This window comes from Larimichthys crocea, unplaced genomic scaffold (genome assembly GCF_000972845.2).
Source record: "Larimichthys crocea isolate SSNF unplaced genomic scaffold, L_crocea_2.0 scaffold97, whole genome shotgun sequence".
Classification (NCBI taxonomy): domain Eukaryota; kingdom Metazoa; phylum Chordata; class Actinopteri; family Sciaenidae; genus Larimichthys; species Larimichthys crocea.
The window spans coordinates 288,621-305,699 of NW_020861315.1; the positions used below are offsets into that span (position 1 = coordinate 288,621).

Here is a 17,079-nt window from a genome sequence, read left to right on the forward strand (position 1 = left end):
CAGCTCCGCCTCTCAGTCCAGCAGAGACGCGTGTCTCATGGTGCATAAAACCTATAGAGCCTTTCCCCTGTTTTCGCTGAGGTTTACTGTAAATGCGCACTGCTCTAGTGCTTGTGGTCGGAAAGTCTGACTTTTGTTTTTATCCGTTGTTATCATTAATATGTCTATAATACGGAAACAACCTAATTTCCAACCATTATTAATGCAGAAATCAGGTCAGATCATGAGTACAATACTTTCTTTATACTGTCAAGCGGTATTGCATGGGCGTGAGAAGTAAGGGGGCTGAGGGGGCTGCAACCCATCAGTTAAATTTCTGTGTATTGTGTATGCATTGTTTGTGAAGTTTGATAATGTGTCCATAACAATCTTATTATAACAACCTGATTCAGGCAAGCAGTTTGGATCCATCACACATCATCCATCATTTGGTTAGAGGGTAATAAGTAATGAAATGTATCCAGTAACTAGAGCTTGTTTTTATTCTCCATTTACAGCTGTAACTGTTCTAGATCTAGATTATGAATCAAAGTCTGGCAGTATGGGAGTATTTGTTAATGTTTAAAAACACTGTCCGGCAGTATGGGAGTATTTGTTAATGTTTAAAAACACTGTCCCCCTGGAGAGAGAGAGAGAGAGAGAGAGAGAGAGAGAGAGAGAGAGAGATCATGCATGTGGACAGAAGTGAAGTGATCAATATATTCCTCTGTATAACTCTCCTGTTTATCAGTCAAGCCCTGCTGATGCACTGTTGATGGGAAAGTTACATTTCCATTAGTCACACCCTCCACTGGTTATCATTATTCTTACGCGTGAAAATTAATCAGAGATATATACTATTGAAAGTACTAGTCAAAATGTAATTTATGCATGTAAAATATATATTGCAACATGTAGAAATGAGAACTAAATAGCTCGAATGTTTAGAGGAAGTAATATGCATTGACAGATCCACGTGTCCGTTCGTCTCCTGTATGAAATGCTGACTCATTCCCGTGTTCATTCTTCAGATTATTTTGTAATGTAGTCACTACATGACGCAGCATTTTTTGTATGTAGTAACAAACTTTATTGGATTGTAAAAATGTTATCTTTTCTGATTTTTTTTTTTATATTTGGGGGTGGGATTATTTAAAAATCTAACTTTTAAAATATTGCAACAAAATCTTTAAACTTATGAAAATATTTTTTATTGTAAATAAAATTCTTTTTGAATATTCAGCATTCACAGTTGGCCAAATGATTGTGATTATTTCTCATTTTTTCTGTGTTGAAAACTTGTTTTTGTTTGTATGGATATAAGATATGATGTTTTCATTCCTCTGTCAAGAGACCGCAGGGTTAAAGGGCATTAGCTCCCATAAAAGAAGTTAGATTCATTTAAACTTGATATACTTTAAATCAACGTGTGATGGAAAATACTGATGTTCTTTATTCTCTGTATCCTGTAAGCCTTGACGCATATCCTGTTTTGAATTTTTTTGTGAGCTTTGCAACAATATGCACGTCAAGGTCAACACTTTTGCAAAACAATCAACCCAGTCCAAGTTTACACCAGTTTTTTGGTTACATCCAGATTGTGTGTTTAAATACTCACTTTGTCGCTCACTCTGCAAACTAAAATGCACTCTGTATGACATGGCTGGATTTCTATGCAAAGAATAAACTTTAGTCTCACGCCAGTTAATAAGAATTTCTGCCACACTATGTAATCTTTGAAAATGCATCTGTAATCTGATGTAATTTGAATGATAATAGTTTATATTTGGTAAACAGATCATGTATTCATGTTATACCCAACACAAGTAGTTGTGGCTGCTGTGTCAGTTTGGTAAAATGGTAAATGGACTGTAGCTATCTATAAGTACATACATATATAGATTTAACACTACATGTCTCATTGCCCCATTCACACACATTCATACACTGATGGCACAGCCTTCAGGGGCAATCTGGGGTTCAGTATCTTGCCCAAGGACACTTTTTCTCACTGTTTTTCTGTCTCTCTGGACCCCCATCAACTCTGACTGACTTCCAGCACCATTGAGTCCCAGACAATAGTATAGTTAAAGCAGACACCTCCCTAACCGAAGACCGGTTTTTCCTGATGCCACTTTTGTGTTGACCCCTTGCTTACATAATTATATACTGTGAAAGGATGACATGTCATCCAAACAAAAATAATACTCCCACAGGAACACATACTGCTCATAAGCCCCGTGAGCCATACCCACCACTGTTTGTGTTAGTGCTGTCAGGAAGTGATTGTAAAGGTCAACGTTGACACTCATGCAAATTTCAGGTACAATCCCACCTGCCTTAAACTGTAATTTCATACAACCCCCCCCCCCCCACAATATTATTTTAATAGATTGTTTTTCAGAGGAATATGTAATGTCAAAGTGAAGGCCGAGATATACAACTTAATGCATTAGAATATTCTTCATCACTGGTGCAGCCAATATTATGACAAACTACCACCATGAAGACAATTCCAACCAGCCCTGAAAAAAGGGGATGGTAAAAGTCAAACACAAACATCAGAAACAAAAAAAAAACATCCCTTAGGGTACAGTTAAATCAGTTATTAGGAAATGGAAATAATACGACACAGCTGTAGCCCTCAAAGACGGAAAGACAATGAAGAACGGAAACTAGTGAGGGAGGCAACGTACAACAACTCTGAATGAGTTACAAGTTTCAGTGGTGGAAACTGAGAGTTTGCATACAACAGTTGCCTTGGTGCTTCACCAGTCACAGCTTTATGAAGCGTGGAAATAAGAAAGCAGCTCTCACATGACATCTGAAAGACAGTTTGCCAGAAGGCACGTGGGCGACTGTGAAGTCAGCTGGAAGAAGCGTCTCTAGCCTAAACTTGAGCTTTTTGGCCATCAGGCTAAACTTCACACCACTATAAACATAGCAGTCATAGAGGAAATCCTCTGGGGAAACATGATGCAGTCTGCAAGACACTTGAGATCAAGTTTTTCGAGGGAGAGTTGAGCCTGAGCGTAAAGCCTGTTCACTCATGATCTGCATGTAACCTGACAACCCTGAGCAGTTTCTGTAAATGCTGCCAAAGGTACATCTACTGGATATGGGCTTGAAGGAGGTGAATACCCGTACGATAAATATTTTGTTTCCTGTACTTCTCTTGTTAAAAAGTGACATGAAATATACTTTAATTTAAAGTTCTAGAAGAATAAACCATAAAAACACAACTACTTTTATGGAGACAGTAGAAGTACACAACAGTGAACCTAAGCACACTTTCAATGGTACTTTACTTGTGTATTTTAGGTTTGTCCAACTTTATACTAAGCCTCCTTTGTATAAATATGAAAAACTTAGGTACAGAAAAAAAATACAGAAATATAAAAAACTTTAATCTCATACAAGCTGGAAAGTCTATGCAGTATGTATTGTCAGTGTGTCAGTTGAATGCCTGAGGGGGGGGTCTATGACTTAAAGATTATTGTATAGATGTGGGAATTACAGTTAAAAGAGGAAGCTATAAAAAAAAAAAAGAAAAAAAAAACACCCTAAGGTCACCTTCTGTACCAATGATGCTTATCAGCGGTTTCCATTCACACTCTGTGTGAGTGTTTCTCTGGGACAGGAAACAAGGCGTCTTTACTCATAGGGGTGCTGTTTTTGTTTGCAAATCTGAAGACATAGATGTTGTGGTGAGTGGGTGTTTCAGTTGGGTGGGGGATCTTTCTTTCTCTGGTACAGGGAGGAGGAAATTCACATGGATGGTAAGAGATATTTGTCATCATTGGCCAATGAGCTCATACAGAAACTGATAATGTAAACAAGTCAAGCAACTTATGGGAAATGTCATTAACATGGCAGCAAAACGTGCTGTCAGATGGAATTAAACAACTGTAATGTCTTTTGTGATCTCTTCTATGTTTTAAAGCCTTTGACCCTGCATCTTTAGTATGATTCTGACAGCTTACAACACTATCTTGCATTATTGTGGGTAAAACCACTGTTTTGACATCTGGGTGCGTAAAACAAAGCGGTTTATCTGGCAACGTAAGCTGTCCAACAAGTACAGACAAAGTCTACACTCTACATTAGATGAAAAAAAGCATGAGGACTGAAGATAATAGATATCTCCAAGGTGTGACATGTGGTTCCCCTTACTGTAAAAAAAGAGGAAGTGAACTTGTATGTTTATCCTAAAGAACAGACAGTGCTTCCAAAGAAATATAAAACCTGACAAGTCAACTTCATTGTTGATAAATCTTGCAGCTGAAGGGTTTACATTATGCCTTATCAGCAATACCAATTAGCCTTAAGAAACAATAATGACTCAGTTCCCAAGAAACAGGCAACACATTTTCTGCTGAACACTCAGAAAGAACAGTGAAGATTATCAAACAGTCCCACACCCAGTGACCACAACATTAACCACAAGTTTTAAAAAAACTCAATTATTTTTATTAAATTTCTATCTTTATGCAATCTGTATATATATAAAAGTTCTAAAGCCATCAGCCTGAGACTAAGACAGACAGTGAGGCGATCATGTGTTTCAGTTTAGTCCTCATTATTCATTGACCAGCGGTCTGTGACACAGATGTTTGTTAACAAAACCGTAAAAACAGGAAACATGATGAACACAGAGTGACGGACGCATACAAAAAAAAATATCAACAATAACCACACAATGATGTCTTGTGTAGCCGGAGTGATTAGAAGTAGTCCATGATAAAAACGAGCTTGTGGAACTTGTTAAGAAGGAGTAGGTAGAATAAATAACATTAATGTCTCTCTTTGTGCTCCGCTGACAAATGACCGGACACTAGCACCAGGCCTGTTTGTTTCTTTCGGGAACGTCGGGGCGATGCATGTGAAGATGTGCTGAGGGCGATGGCATTCACAGCCATCCTCCCACAATGTGTGCATTTTATTGAACACTACATGCATTTCCCCGTTCAAATATAAAATTACCTGTGTGTACGTGTGTGTAAAAATGACAGGGAGAGGCAGAGGCGTGTATGCATCAAAGTGCAATAATATGTTCTTTTTTTTTTTAAGTCTGTAAACCATCGTCTCATTTGTTATTAAACACATAATCGACCACATACGAGGAATATTTCTGATTGATGATTCGGAACATAGCATATTTTTTCCCCATCATTATTATTAATACCACTTTTTTTTCAATTCTCTTAAATACAATATTTTACATGTCTGATTAAATACGGCTTAGTGTGTGTGTGAGCGTGTGTCTCGAGGGGCCGATGTAGTGGATGTTTTCTTTTTCCACTCTGTGCTACTTGCACTGTTTCTTGTGTTCTGTGGTGGAGGGCTGGGCTCTCAATAGAGGAACAAATACTCGACACATAAGGTTTGTGTGCGTGTCTTCAGTCACTATCGCTGGTCTCGCTGCTGGGGTCTCCCTGCACCTTGCTTCGGTGCTGCATGGCACGGTGGTAGGCCACCTGCACTGACTTGCGGATGTTGGATTTCCTGCCCTCCAGCATCTTCTCCTTGTCCAGCTCCTGGTCCACCCCGAGCGGCACCAGCTTAGAGCGCGGCAGCCACTGCCTGGATGCACAGAAGCACACGCACACACACAACCACACACACACAACCACACACACATACAAGGCCTCTTTAATTTATAGTAAATCATTAATCAGAAGCAAACGCAAATACGCAGTGAGATTGTTCCAACAGAAGCAAATCAGGTGGTAAGTCCAGACAGGCTTATTGGCTTGTTAAAGAGTTATAAAAAAGTATACGTAAGGATAATAGTCCCAGTCAGTGCACGAGGAAGAGAAATTTGATATACGAGTTCCTGGTTGTCTCTTGAGTTTTGGCACGTACGACCTGAAAGCAGATCAACTTCTGATAAGCTCTAAAAAGGATAAGGTGGCTGACGCTGGTTTCCCACATCGTATTCTTCCTTATAGCTTAAATCAAGCATTGAAGAGAAGTGATTGCACAGCACACAGTGACCTAAAACACAATGTGTTTTTTCCCTCCTCTTCTACTCTCCAAAACCACGTTTGCCCCATTTTCTGCTACATGTTCTGTGGCCTTGCACGTCGCTTCGAGCCGTGCATGTCTCTTTGAACTACCGCTCTCTCTAGCCACAGAGTTACTTCTGTGCGCACATCCAGTAACAGCAGAAGTCTGTTTTTGCTTGCGTCTTGTGTTTTACTTAATCATTTGAAAAAAAAAAAGAAAAAAAAAAAGAGAATGTCAGCAACGAACAAAGAAGAGACAAAGGTTAAGAATGAGTGAAAGGTATGTAAGGAGTGAGTAAAGTAAGATGAGTCAAAATGACTCTGAGCACTGACCAAGTTCTCTTGTTGTCAAAGAAGAGGACCAGGAACAGGTGCTCCCTGGCCTCTTGGGTCATTTGCTCCCCTAGTTTCAGCACATCCAAAGGGGGGACAGGGATCGGGACACCCCTGTGAAAGACTCCTTCCCTGGGCATCTTCGGATCAATTATCTGCAGGCAAATGGTGGCAAGGGGAGTGTTGGACGTTACAGTTATTAATCTGCAGAATATGTTGTTGAAGTAATCAGCACTCATAATTCTGGTCCACTTGTGTCTCACCAGAGCAGGATATGAAGGGTAGCCTCGGCATTTAGCCCACACCAGGTCCAAAGCTTCGAGAGAAGAGTAGTCATCAGAGGTCATCCAGCACCCTGACCTGGCACGACCACGCACCACTAACGTTAAAAAAACACAAACACAGTGATCATTGTGGAACTTCTAGCTAAACGATGATTACATGCACAATCACACTGCTGTCAACACAGCCATTGCAAGATTCATCCCGTTACTTAACGTGACGTCACAGTACGAGTCTTCTCAGCCTCTTGGCAGCAGTTTTAATGGATAATCAATTTGATCAATCCATCTCCAACAAGACTAGGGGAGGGAGCTAAATAAATAGACTCGGCCGTCGATGGAGCTCAAAAATACAAAAAAGTGCAATGCTCAGCAGTTTTCTGTCTGCCTTTCCTGCTCAAAAGTCAGGGGCTTTTTGGTTACTGTTTTACAGCAAACTCTTGCATCACTTTAGAGCACTTCATCTTTCTATTTTTAAACTGATTGAAAGCTGCAAATCAGCTTAAGAAATACAACTTACTTAGATCATTTTGATGAGTGCAGAACACTGAAGCAGTGCAACGATAACATCGTTAGTTATTAGTCATTAGAAATGTTTTCGTTGGTACTGAAGGCATATCAGATCAAATAAATATAACACAATCTATGGTTGCAGTCTCAAACATGCTGCAGCTCACCCATACTGAATTACCGATTGCATTAAGATTAAAATCATTCTAAGAATATGCTCGCCGTCTAAATAAAAATGGAAACTACTTGTGTAACCAGTGTCACACGAAGGCGTGTGTGCGTGGGCTTGAAATGCGAAAAAAAAACGTGCTTACAATGTGAAACGCTCCGTGATCCTCCGACCGAGTAGGAATCATTTTCAGTCCCTGACGTCTCCTCGCTGCTGTCCTCCTGGAAGGCGGAGCGGGAGAACGACGCCTTCCCTCGGCCCTGCTTAGACGGGGTCGTGCTGAGAGAGAAGAGGAGACGGAGAGAGCTATAAACATAAAGAGGCATGTAACTAAGTGTTTAGCAATGTCAAGTCAAGGATGTTATCAGCTTATTGGCGTGAACGCCATCATCACAATTTACTGAAAGCTAAACTAGGAGGTTGCTGATGATCGTACTTTCTTGTGGTATTTGTATTAGTGCAAGTAAAATTTTTATTGCGTGTTTTTAACCACGGAATAAAATCCATAGCACCCTTGAGATGACTACCTGTTTGGCTGACACTAATCATTTTCTGAGCACTTTAAAGTAATAGTTTGACATTTTGGGACATTTTCTTTCTTGCACAGAGTTAAATGAGAGGATCAGTACCACTCTCACAGCATAAAGAAAACAGGAATCACCTATTTCATATTTCACAAACTGTGTTTAAAAGCTGCATAATCTGCATAATTTTGGGCACCTGGAGGAAGTGAATCACCATTTAATCATCGTCACAAACTGGTATATAGTTGGGTCATCTTTTGCAGCAAAAGGAAGCAAAAAACTTTTTGATTTGATTCATTGGGAATATAAAAACTACAAGTTAGAGGAATGTTTGAGAATACCAGGCGTACAGCTCCGTATCTAGTAAACATCCAATATGTTTGTGCACTATTTACCTGGTCCTGTCAGAAGCTGCACTGCTGCTGCTGCTGGTCGTGGACTCCGAGTCTGAGCTGGAACGAGGGAGACGAGGCTCATTTCTGTACACGCGGAAGCTCTCTGTCACTGGCTGGTTTCCTCCATCAAAACCATTACTTGGCAACCCTGAAGAAAACAGAGAGACAGAGGGAAGTGAGTGTGTGAGACTCAAACCTTGTAATTTAAGGTTTATTAGTGCGCTTGTCTACTGTACCTGGTAGCAGGTCGTCATTGTCACTGTCACTGTCGGAGCTGGAGCTGGTGTGGGGGCTGCGTTGCCTCTTTCTCTGCCTGGTTGATGACAGCAGGGGCAGCTGAGGGGGACCTATGGGGCTTTGGCTCACCCCCGCCCCACCGTAGCCTGCATCCCTGTTCTTAGGGGGGCGTCCTGGCCTTTTAGGGGGTCCAGCCATTTTTTGGTTCTTCTTAGAGAAGAGGACAGACGTCCGCCGGCCCACCTCAGGAGCCAGAGCAGACGAGGACACGCTCAGATCTTGAGGAAGAGAGAAATTTATAGGTTAAAATTCATGATTTTTAAAACTTTTTCTCTAACTTTTGTTTTATATTGTTTTCAGATTGCACATTAATCATATTTTGCATCTTTCTAGACATACCTTTCCCACTAATCTCCTGGCTGCTGCTTTCTCCCCCCTCATCGTGGTGTCCAGCAGAGGATGGGTGATGTGGAAGGGAGGAACCCCGGTCTCCTCCTCCCACAGACTCCCGGCCCCCCATACCGGAGCCTCCCTCCCGTTGGTGCGCGAGCTTCCTCTTGATGACACTGATCTCTTTTCTCAGAGCTTTGGCTCTACGGGACTGACCAATGTTGTGCGTTCCCGAGCTGACCTCATCAAGACGTGCCTGCAGGTAATGCAGCTGCTCTTCCAGCGGTAACCGTCGCCTGTTCTCTGGCAGGAGAAGGTCTGCAAAGGGGCAGAAAGATTTAAATGAAGGAAGTCAAATATCACTGGAAACTAACTAAAGGAGTGATATGGACTGTTTCCAGATTCTTCCAACTTAATCTGAAGCTGTGCAAAATAACTTTAATGTCTTAATTATATATTCCTTGTGTATATTTTTTTTTACATGGATAGAACAATGGTTTCTTCTTTCCCTTAGGACTTTAATTCTGTTTATACTGAGTCACTCGCAGAATCACGTGACTCTCTTCAGCCAGTGAAGGTCGGGCTACGAGCCAGAGCGTCTCAAACTTTCTTCAACTTCATATGTGTATTTTTTCTTACAATGTTTTATCTGCATATTTTTGTGACTTTGATTTGCAACCTAAAACTGAAATTTCTTTTGAAAAAGTTCTAAAAGAAAACATGTCTTCTTATATCCACCAGTAACACTCCAGGGTTGTATTTCAATGAGAAGAAGAGACGAAGGGTTGAACTTATCTACCTCATGCCTTTTTGTATGCATCGTATGCATTTGCAACACAAGAATTTCCCTTCGAAGATCAATAAAGAAAAACGTGATAAGGCCCAACATGTCATCTTATCCAGAAAGAAAGTCATAAAAGTAAAAAACCTGCACGTGCCACCTACTGGTCAAGAGGATTTACTGCATTATAGATGCTTCTACAACATATTTCTGTTCATGTGTAATACTGTTGTAGTGCTCAACACTTGTGACAAAGACTGTATTGTGTTATCTTTTCTTCTCTGGAAGCTGTGGACCTGGTTATATATCCATCTTTTATTCTTCCTTTCCTTTTGACTTTGACTCATGGTCTGACCCTTTGTGCCGTTCAGACATCTCCCCTCCGTCTCCCATTTCTCCAGTATTTCACTCACATTCGTGTGATACAGTGGAATGAAGCTAGTCCAGTCTTATCCTGCCAAACGCTCCCAAACTGTGAGTGTGTGTAATGTAAGAACACATTCTATTGTTGTCAATTATTGGCTTCATTTGAAACATTCCGCTTCTCACATATTTTTTACCTTGGTCCTTTGACCACCACAGTGAAAGAGGTTCACTTACCATCTTCATTAGATGACAACAGCCCATCCTTTTCTCGCTCGCGCTCCCTCTGCCGCTCGCGCTCGCGCTCCCTCTGCCGCTCACGCTCCCTCTCTCTGTCTCTCTCTTGGTCGCGCTGACTGTCTGGGCTTGGCTCTCGCGGGAGGTGCATGCCGGTCTCGTAGTCGAAGCCTATCCGCTCGGCTTGGCGCCTAGCCGTTCTTATGACGGCCCCGCCCATCTCTCTGAGGCGCAGGGCGGCGCGGTAGAAGACTGTGTCCTTGGCGTTGTACTTGAGGCAGTTGTTGACAATGAGGCCAAAGTCTGCCTCAAAGGCCTCAAAAGTGAGGTAGCGATGGGACTCTAGGAGGTTCCACATTGTCTGGAAGTCCATTGGAGTGTCGATATGGTCCAGGTAGTCTGGCACCTGGATAGTCGAGACAGAGGCATAAACATCTAGCAAGCATCCCTCAAAATCTGTTATCAAAGAGTTTTAATAATAGGAATATTAGAGATACATTTATCAAGACATAAAAGAAAGGGGCCATATGTAATTTAACATAAATTACAGATACTCATTTAAATAAACAAAGGAGACAAAAATAAACACAGCAGTGTGGTCAGATTTCAGTAAATGATACCGATATGAAAGGAGAACACAAAGATAAGAAACCTCCTGTGTGTGTGTGTGTGTGTGTGTTCATTTACCTCTGCTAGCGGTACAGGCTCAGTGAAAAAGTTGTTGGTGTCTCTTTCCTGTAACTGTTCCAGCGTACTCCTCAGCAGCACCAGAAAGGGAGTCAGCTGCATCTCAAGCGCCATCTGCTGAATTTTAATCTGAACACAGACACATTATTTTAAAACAGTGTATGCCTGCTGAGTGAATAAAATGAATGATGAATGAATCTGTTGTGTGGTTCAATTCATAATGTACAGCATTAATCACATTTTTTTTTTTTTGAAAAGTGTATTATTTTCTAAGTTGTAGGTTAACACCAATGAGAATGAAAGAGTGCTGCATCGGACGACCTGGCCTCTACATACACCTGACTTATACCACATTGAGATTTTTACCTTTTATGGTGGATTAATTGAAAATTAGATGATTGTGGGAAGAAAAAGCTCATGAATGCACTGATGTTTTGCAGCTGATTCTTAAAGCAAATTTGTCAGAGCTCTCCACCACCTAAGGCTCCCACACCACCCAAGACCTGATCACAACAAATAAATTCTTGATCTCTGAAAAAAGAATTAACGATATATTACTAAAATGTTTTTTAAAATTGTATTAAAACGGTTTTACTTTAACCTAATTATTGAGACTGTGTTACATTCTCAGTATGGAACCACAAAGAAGACACTGTAGCGCACTATGCACTGTCCTATACAGCTGAAAATGTGCGTCACTGCTAGTGTTATGTATATATGTTAGTGACCACAATAAATCTAATTTGTGTCTCACCGTCTCCCTCTTGAGTTTTTCCCTCTTGCGGATGAGCTCCACCAGCAGTCTGGCTCTCTCCAGGTCGTGTCTCAGTCTCTGCCATGCCTTCAGCTGCTCCTTTAGAGCCGATTGTTTCTCCTCGCTGTCCCTCTGCAAGACCAACATTCGCAAACCAACCCATACACATGTTAGACGACTGAATACGGCAAATACAGAATTACAAAAAAATGAGTTGCTGAATTCCAATTACCGGAGGGAGTTGCGATGGGGGTTGTGGTGGGAGTGGTTCAATATGTCGTTGCGACTGCAGATGGGTTTGGAGCCGGCGTAGAAGAGGTACACCGTTACGACTTTGCCTCTTCAGGGTCCAGTAGCTGTGAAGCCGTTGCATGAACTGGCTCTTCCGGGGTACCGTCAAGTTACTTGTGATTTTGCTCAACCTGGAGAGAAACAAACACTCTGTAAACTCTTGTACTCAAAAGTCATGAATGTAAAACTTTCTTTATTATAGAGAACGTCTTCCATGTGAGGTCAGGAAGATTTACAGTGGAGATAAAGTCATCATTTTAGTTTCACGTACAGTTTTATATAAAAAGTACAGATAAAACTTGTGTGTGTACATACCGGTGGGGAGGTATACAGGGCACAGACACCACTGGCGCAGCAGCTCTCCTCTCAGCTAAGATCTTCCTTGCTCTTTTCATCTTCAGCCTAGACTTGGCCTTCGCCCTCTTGGCTCGCTCTGAGCTCCAGCCCTTGGAGTCATCATCATGGCCAATGCTGGGTTCATCATCCTCCTCCAGCTCTCCCTCACTGTGAGACGATCCCATGCTGGCCCCGCCTACTCCCCCCAAAGGTCTGGCTGATCCCGGGGGCGTGTGGATGTCACAGTAAGCCGTCTTTCGGACGCTGAAAGAAGTGCCATTGGCTCCAGTCTCTCTGACAGGCTCCATTTTCATATAGAGGCCAGCCTGCTGGGCACAGGTGACGTGGAAGGCTGTGTAACAGTTGGCTTTGTGACACTGGATGCAGGCGCCCGAACCACGCTGCTTGCAGATGTAGCAGGTGAGCTTCCAGCGTGCAGGAGGAATGTGCTCAATACTATCGATCGGCTCCAGAAAGACTGTGTTAGCAAAGCAGACCTGAGGAAAGGCAGGGAGAACAGACTGACTGAGCCCTGCTAAACTGTACAAAAAGAGACTAACGCTGAAAGCACCACAGATGAACACAGCACAGTTACAAAGCACCTCAATATCTGCATGATATTGTATGCATGTATGATCAAGAATGCATGTAGAGGCGTATGCGTTTACCTCTGGGATCCAGAGGGCGCACACTACGTGTGCCCAGCGTGCATCGTCTGTCTGTTTGAAAGCGCCACCCTTGTTGGGACAGAGAGCACAGTCCACAGCTCTACTCGGCGACTGCAGGCAGCGTCGACATAACCACTGGCCCTCCGGGATGTAGGGGACACCGTAGCACTCTTGGTGCACTGCCAGGTTACACATGTCGCAGAAGAGGATCACGTTGCTGTTCTGACACTCTCCATCGTTACAGATGCAGCAGACAGCGTCTTCGTCAATAAGGGTGCTGGGGTCCGCCTGAGAGAACGGAGGAGAGAGAGTTGGGTTTATTCTGTATTACTGTTAAAATGTTGTTTCCGTGTCTTTTTCTAAGTTCAGGTACCTTGTTGTGGCTCTCAAAGTAGGACTCCTTCTCTAAACGGTCCATGAGGTACTCGAAGACCTCCTGAGGGATGGGTGTTACGCCGTCACGCCGCCGCTTGTCGTTCATGATGTCGAGCCAGATGTAGTCCTCCTCATCGATGTCATACTCTACCTCCTCATCCAGCTCCTCCACAGACTTATCAATGTACCTGAACAACAGAGGTGGAAAGAAAAGAAATACATGTCTTTGTTATTACATAATTATACATGGGTTGAAAAAAAGGAGGTGGCGTAGGATTGGCAACAGCTTCAACTTAGTGTAGAACAAGGAATTGATGACAGAATAATGAAGAGTCTGAGGTCAAATGAAGTGCCTGATACATGCACGACCATGTAAACAAAGAGTAAATGTGTGCCTCAAATATTCATGTATTTTCTGTGTGAAAAAGATGCTTCTACCTGCTGTGTAATTATGAACCAGACTGTAATTCTCAATGCACACCTGTAATAAGACGATGGTCGAACAGGTGCATCCGGTCTCTCTTGGTCCAGTTCTCTGAACACCGCCTCAGGAAGCTTGACTGCAGGCCCAGACTGAGCGCTGTGATGATGAGATGAGCCATCCTTCTTCTTCTCTTTACCCTTATGCTTCCCAGATTTTGGGGTGGATTTCCCCCCATTAGAAGACAGGATATCTGGTCTGTCCTTGCCGCTACCCCCTACCTCACTACCTCCACCTCCACCATCACTACCGTTACACACCCCTCCACCACTACCGCCAATACCGGACGGCGGAACATCCTCCGCATCGCTGTCCTCCTCCGACACCACGTCGATGTTCTCAAAGATGCTGATGCGGTGGATCCGTCCTTGGAACTCCAGCTCCACCATACGTTGCGCCTGGGCGTACGTCATTGTCTCTCTGCCCGGGGAGTGTGAGCGTTCTGACCGGTTTGGACTCCCAGGTGTGTTCCCCCCGTTCCCCGGTCCGCCACCTCCGTTACCCCCACCATCGTCCGTATCCCCCGACCCGGCCAAAGAGGCACGAGGAGGCCGCCCCTTCCTCTTCTTCTGGGGTACAGTCTGTGCAGGAGTCGGGTTGTCGTGGTCATAATGGTAAAGGTGGTACTCGATGCCACTGTAGCTCTTGTAGACCTTCCGGCAAGTCTCCACGGGGCACTCATAAGGAGGCTTGGTGGCCCGAAGATTGTGACAGAATGTCTTCACGTCAAAGTCCAGCCCCATCGTGCCAACAGCCACCGCTGGGACAGATGCTGTTCGAGTTTACATCTGACAGAGAGGGGACACAAAGGAGCATCAGCACCAGAGATGTGACATACATAACATACAATACATCCTGTCATTGAGCTGTAGTCGCTGCTTAGACACCAGTCTAGACAAGTCGTGCCTGCACATTGTGCACCTGTTATGGTGCAGTCACGTGATCGAGCCCCCCTCTTTTATTCCCAGTAGCAAACAAACGATTATGTTTATGGTTATTATTTAGGTCAATGTTTGCCTCCGTCTCTCGCTTATTTAGAGTTATGTCCGGCTAACAGTGCAAGTCTGGGTGACAGTAAGCTTGTTTACAGCCCACGAGTTACACGCTAATGTGGCTAAAGCAACGACACACACACACACACAGGTCAAATGAAAGCTTCCCAGAGCTAACCTCAGGATTTAAGGCATTTTTTAAAAAATCCAGCTAACGTTCTCCTTTTAGCCATTTCTTTTTTTTTATGCTTCCTCCTCCAAACAATGAAACATTTCAGCCTTTACGCTGCTAGCCTGCGAGCTAACAGCAGCTAGCAAACAACAACACAGTGCAAACAGCAGAGCTACACACACACACACACACACAATTAAATACTCACTAGTTAACGGCACAAACTAACCAGCTCCTGTTCACTTATTAACCTTAACCAACCGCCAAGTGTTTTCATTCAGCTCGGTAACGTTAACCAGGTTAGTTTTTGTTTTATCAGCGTGCTACACTAGCTGCATTCACAGGGCAGACGTTAGCCACCACAAAGAGATACATCACGTTAACGTAGCGGGTATTTATTTAGTTTATTTTTTTTTTTTTACTACTACTAATAACAGATAATTAATGTTTTATAAGTTACATCCACTAGTAACTTTGAGATTCAAGCCCCCTTTCTCTGGTGTTGTTTCCCTCCACAATGACCTCACCCTGTGCATCCCAGCAGAAAATGACAGTTTAACGGCTGATTTCAAGAGGTTAGCACAATGCTAAGACATCGTCCACCGTCAGCTGTGTTACTTTATTTTAAACACACACAGCTATGGTCACACAGATTTTTCTGTGGTGAAACGGCTCTGAAAGGTTACGAGGAAAAATAAGCCAGGCATGCTTATATGTATTGCATTAAGGGCTTGTACTAGCACTACTTCTCCTCCCGTGTAAATGAGGGTTTCAGTGGGTTTAGATGAACGTTACCGCAAACATTACATTAGCTCTTAGTGTTCGAATGTGACCGTTTTCGACCGTTCACCGTTAGAGACGTTGCACGAACGTTATAAACACTTACTACTCCACGTTCCTCAAGACTGCGTGCTTCGGAAACCTCACACCAGATCGGAAGGGTTGCAGATCGATTTTTTTGGTTTCTTTTTCTTTTTTTAATTCATTGGATAATCCCAGATGAAGCGTAGTGCAATGTTTTTTTATGAAACAATATATAACATCCCGATCATTTCATTGTGTTGGGAATAATTCAGGAACTCGCTTGAACAAAAGGGGGTAACCGTTTTTTTGCTGTGACGTTACGCGGCAGACGCGGGTTGACACATTCGCCACACAAAGCAAGGGTCTATTTCTTCGGCTATAAAAGACACATTTTAATTATGATTTCATTATAATATATTCAGTTTAAAACTAACACTAAATAATTTATTTTTCATTTCTACTCGATCGATAATTCCCCTATTAGTTATTTTGTTGGCTGTTGCGAATCTGTGACTTTGTTTCAAAGATGTGTGTGTGTGTGTGTGTGTGTGTGTGTGTGTGTGTGTGTGTGAGAAGAGAGAGAGAGAGAGAGAGAGAGAGAGAGAGAGAGAGAGAGGTGAAAACACTCATGTGCACGTCACACTTTTAAATAAGTCTATAAATACCCCCAAAACTAAATTAAAATGTACTAATAGAGTTTATTCTAATTATTTATCTTAAACACAACCTTACAGAAATGTTTTATATAGGAACAAAAAACAACAACAATGGCACACATCATCAAGCACAAAATAATATTTATTTCTCTCTCAACATACAGTCTGTGATTAGAGTGCAGCAGGGTTTTGGGTGGGGTAATGCAGTGGGACATACAGCAGGCAGAAGCAATCCCACACAGTTTTTTTTAATACAAGCCTTTGACAGTCAGAGCATATTCACCAGGGGGCATGACGTGAGATGATGAAGCGTCATATATATATATATATATATATATATATATATATATATACACACACACACACACACACACACACACACAGATCAGGACTGCACCTCCTCTGTGCTTTTTATTTCACCCTCTGCTTGCATCCAAATGAATATGCCAACAATCAGTTATTCCCTCCTCTGCTTCCCCTGTGAGTTTGCAGCTTAGGGAGATGGAAACAAAAAAAACAACAAAAAAATATCAGATACAAGTGACAGAGAACAGAAATCTCTTACTACTGTAAGTATTTCACCAAAGCAGAAGACTCTGCATAATATCCTATAAAAGTCCAATTCAAACCGAATTGATGGAATAATATACATCAAA

The 17,079-nt window shown here is 42.5% G+C and overlaps 1 protein-coding gene across 4 annotated transcripts; it reads right to left on the bottom strand.

The window, feature by feature from the left end:
- Positions 1-4,433: 4,433 nt before the first annotated feature.
- brpf1 (bromodomain and PHD finger containing, 1) lies at positions 4,434-16,089 on the bottom strand. 4 transcript variants are annotated; one of them, XM_010756784.3, is made up of 16 exons: positions 15,850-16,089; positions 13,800-14,587; positions 13,317-13,506; positions 12,944-13,231; positions 12,255-12,772; positions 11,881-12,070; positions 11,649-11,780; positions 10,895-11,023; positions 10,208-10,613; positions 8,836-9,144; positions 8,436-8,714; positions 8,200-8,347; positions 7,426-7,559; positions 6,584-6,699; positions 6,321-6,475; positions 4,434-5,562 (listed from the first exon to the last, which is right to left on the bottom strand). In XM_010756784.3, exons 2-16 carry the CDS (start codon positions 14,540-14,542, stop codon positions 5,379-5,381), a joined length of 3,921 nt encoding a protein of 1,306 aa, XP_010755086.2. In that variant the 5' UTR covers positions 14,543-14,587; positions 15,850-16,089; the 3' UTR covers positions 4,434-5,378. The 4 variants fall into 4 exon arrangements, with proteins under 4 accessions (XP_010755086.2, XP_019126924.1, XP_019126926.1 ...); XM_019271379.2 differs by having other exon boundaries at positions 11,649-11,789; XM_019271381.2 differs by lacking the exon at positions 15,850-16,089 and adding an exon at positions 15,491-15,828 and having other exon boundaries at positions 11,649-11,789.
- Positions 16,090-17,079: the final 990 nt, after the last annotated feature.

What these genes read in the sequence shown, in the direction of transcription:
- brpf1 (XM_019271379.2), bottom strand. Translation starts at nt 14,542, where the DNA reads ATGGGGCTGGACTTTGACGTGAAGACATTCTGTCACAATCTTCGGGCC. An exon ending in CCCCATCGCAACTCCCTCCG is followed by an intron (nt 11,790 to 11,880) that starts GTAATTGGAATT and finishes TTGCGAATGTTG; the next exon opens with GTCTTGCAGAGGGACAGCGA. An exon ending in AAAAACTCAAGAGGGAGACG is followed by an intron (nt 11,024 to 11,648) that starts GTGAGACACAAA and finishes GTCTGTGTTCAG; the next exon opens with ATTAAAATTCAGCAGATGGC.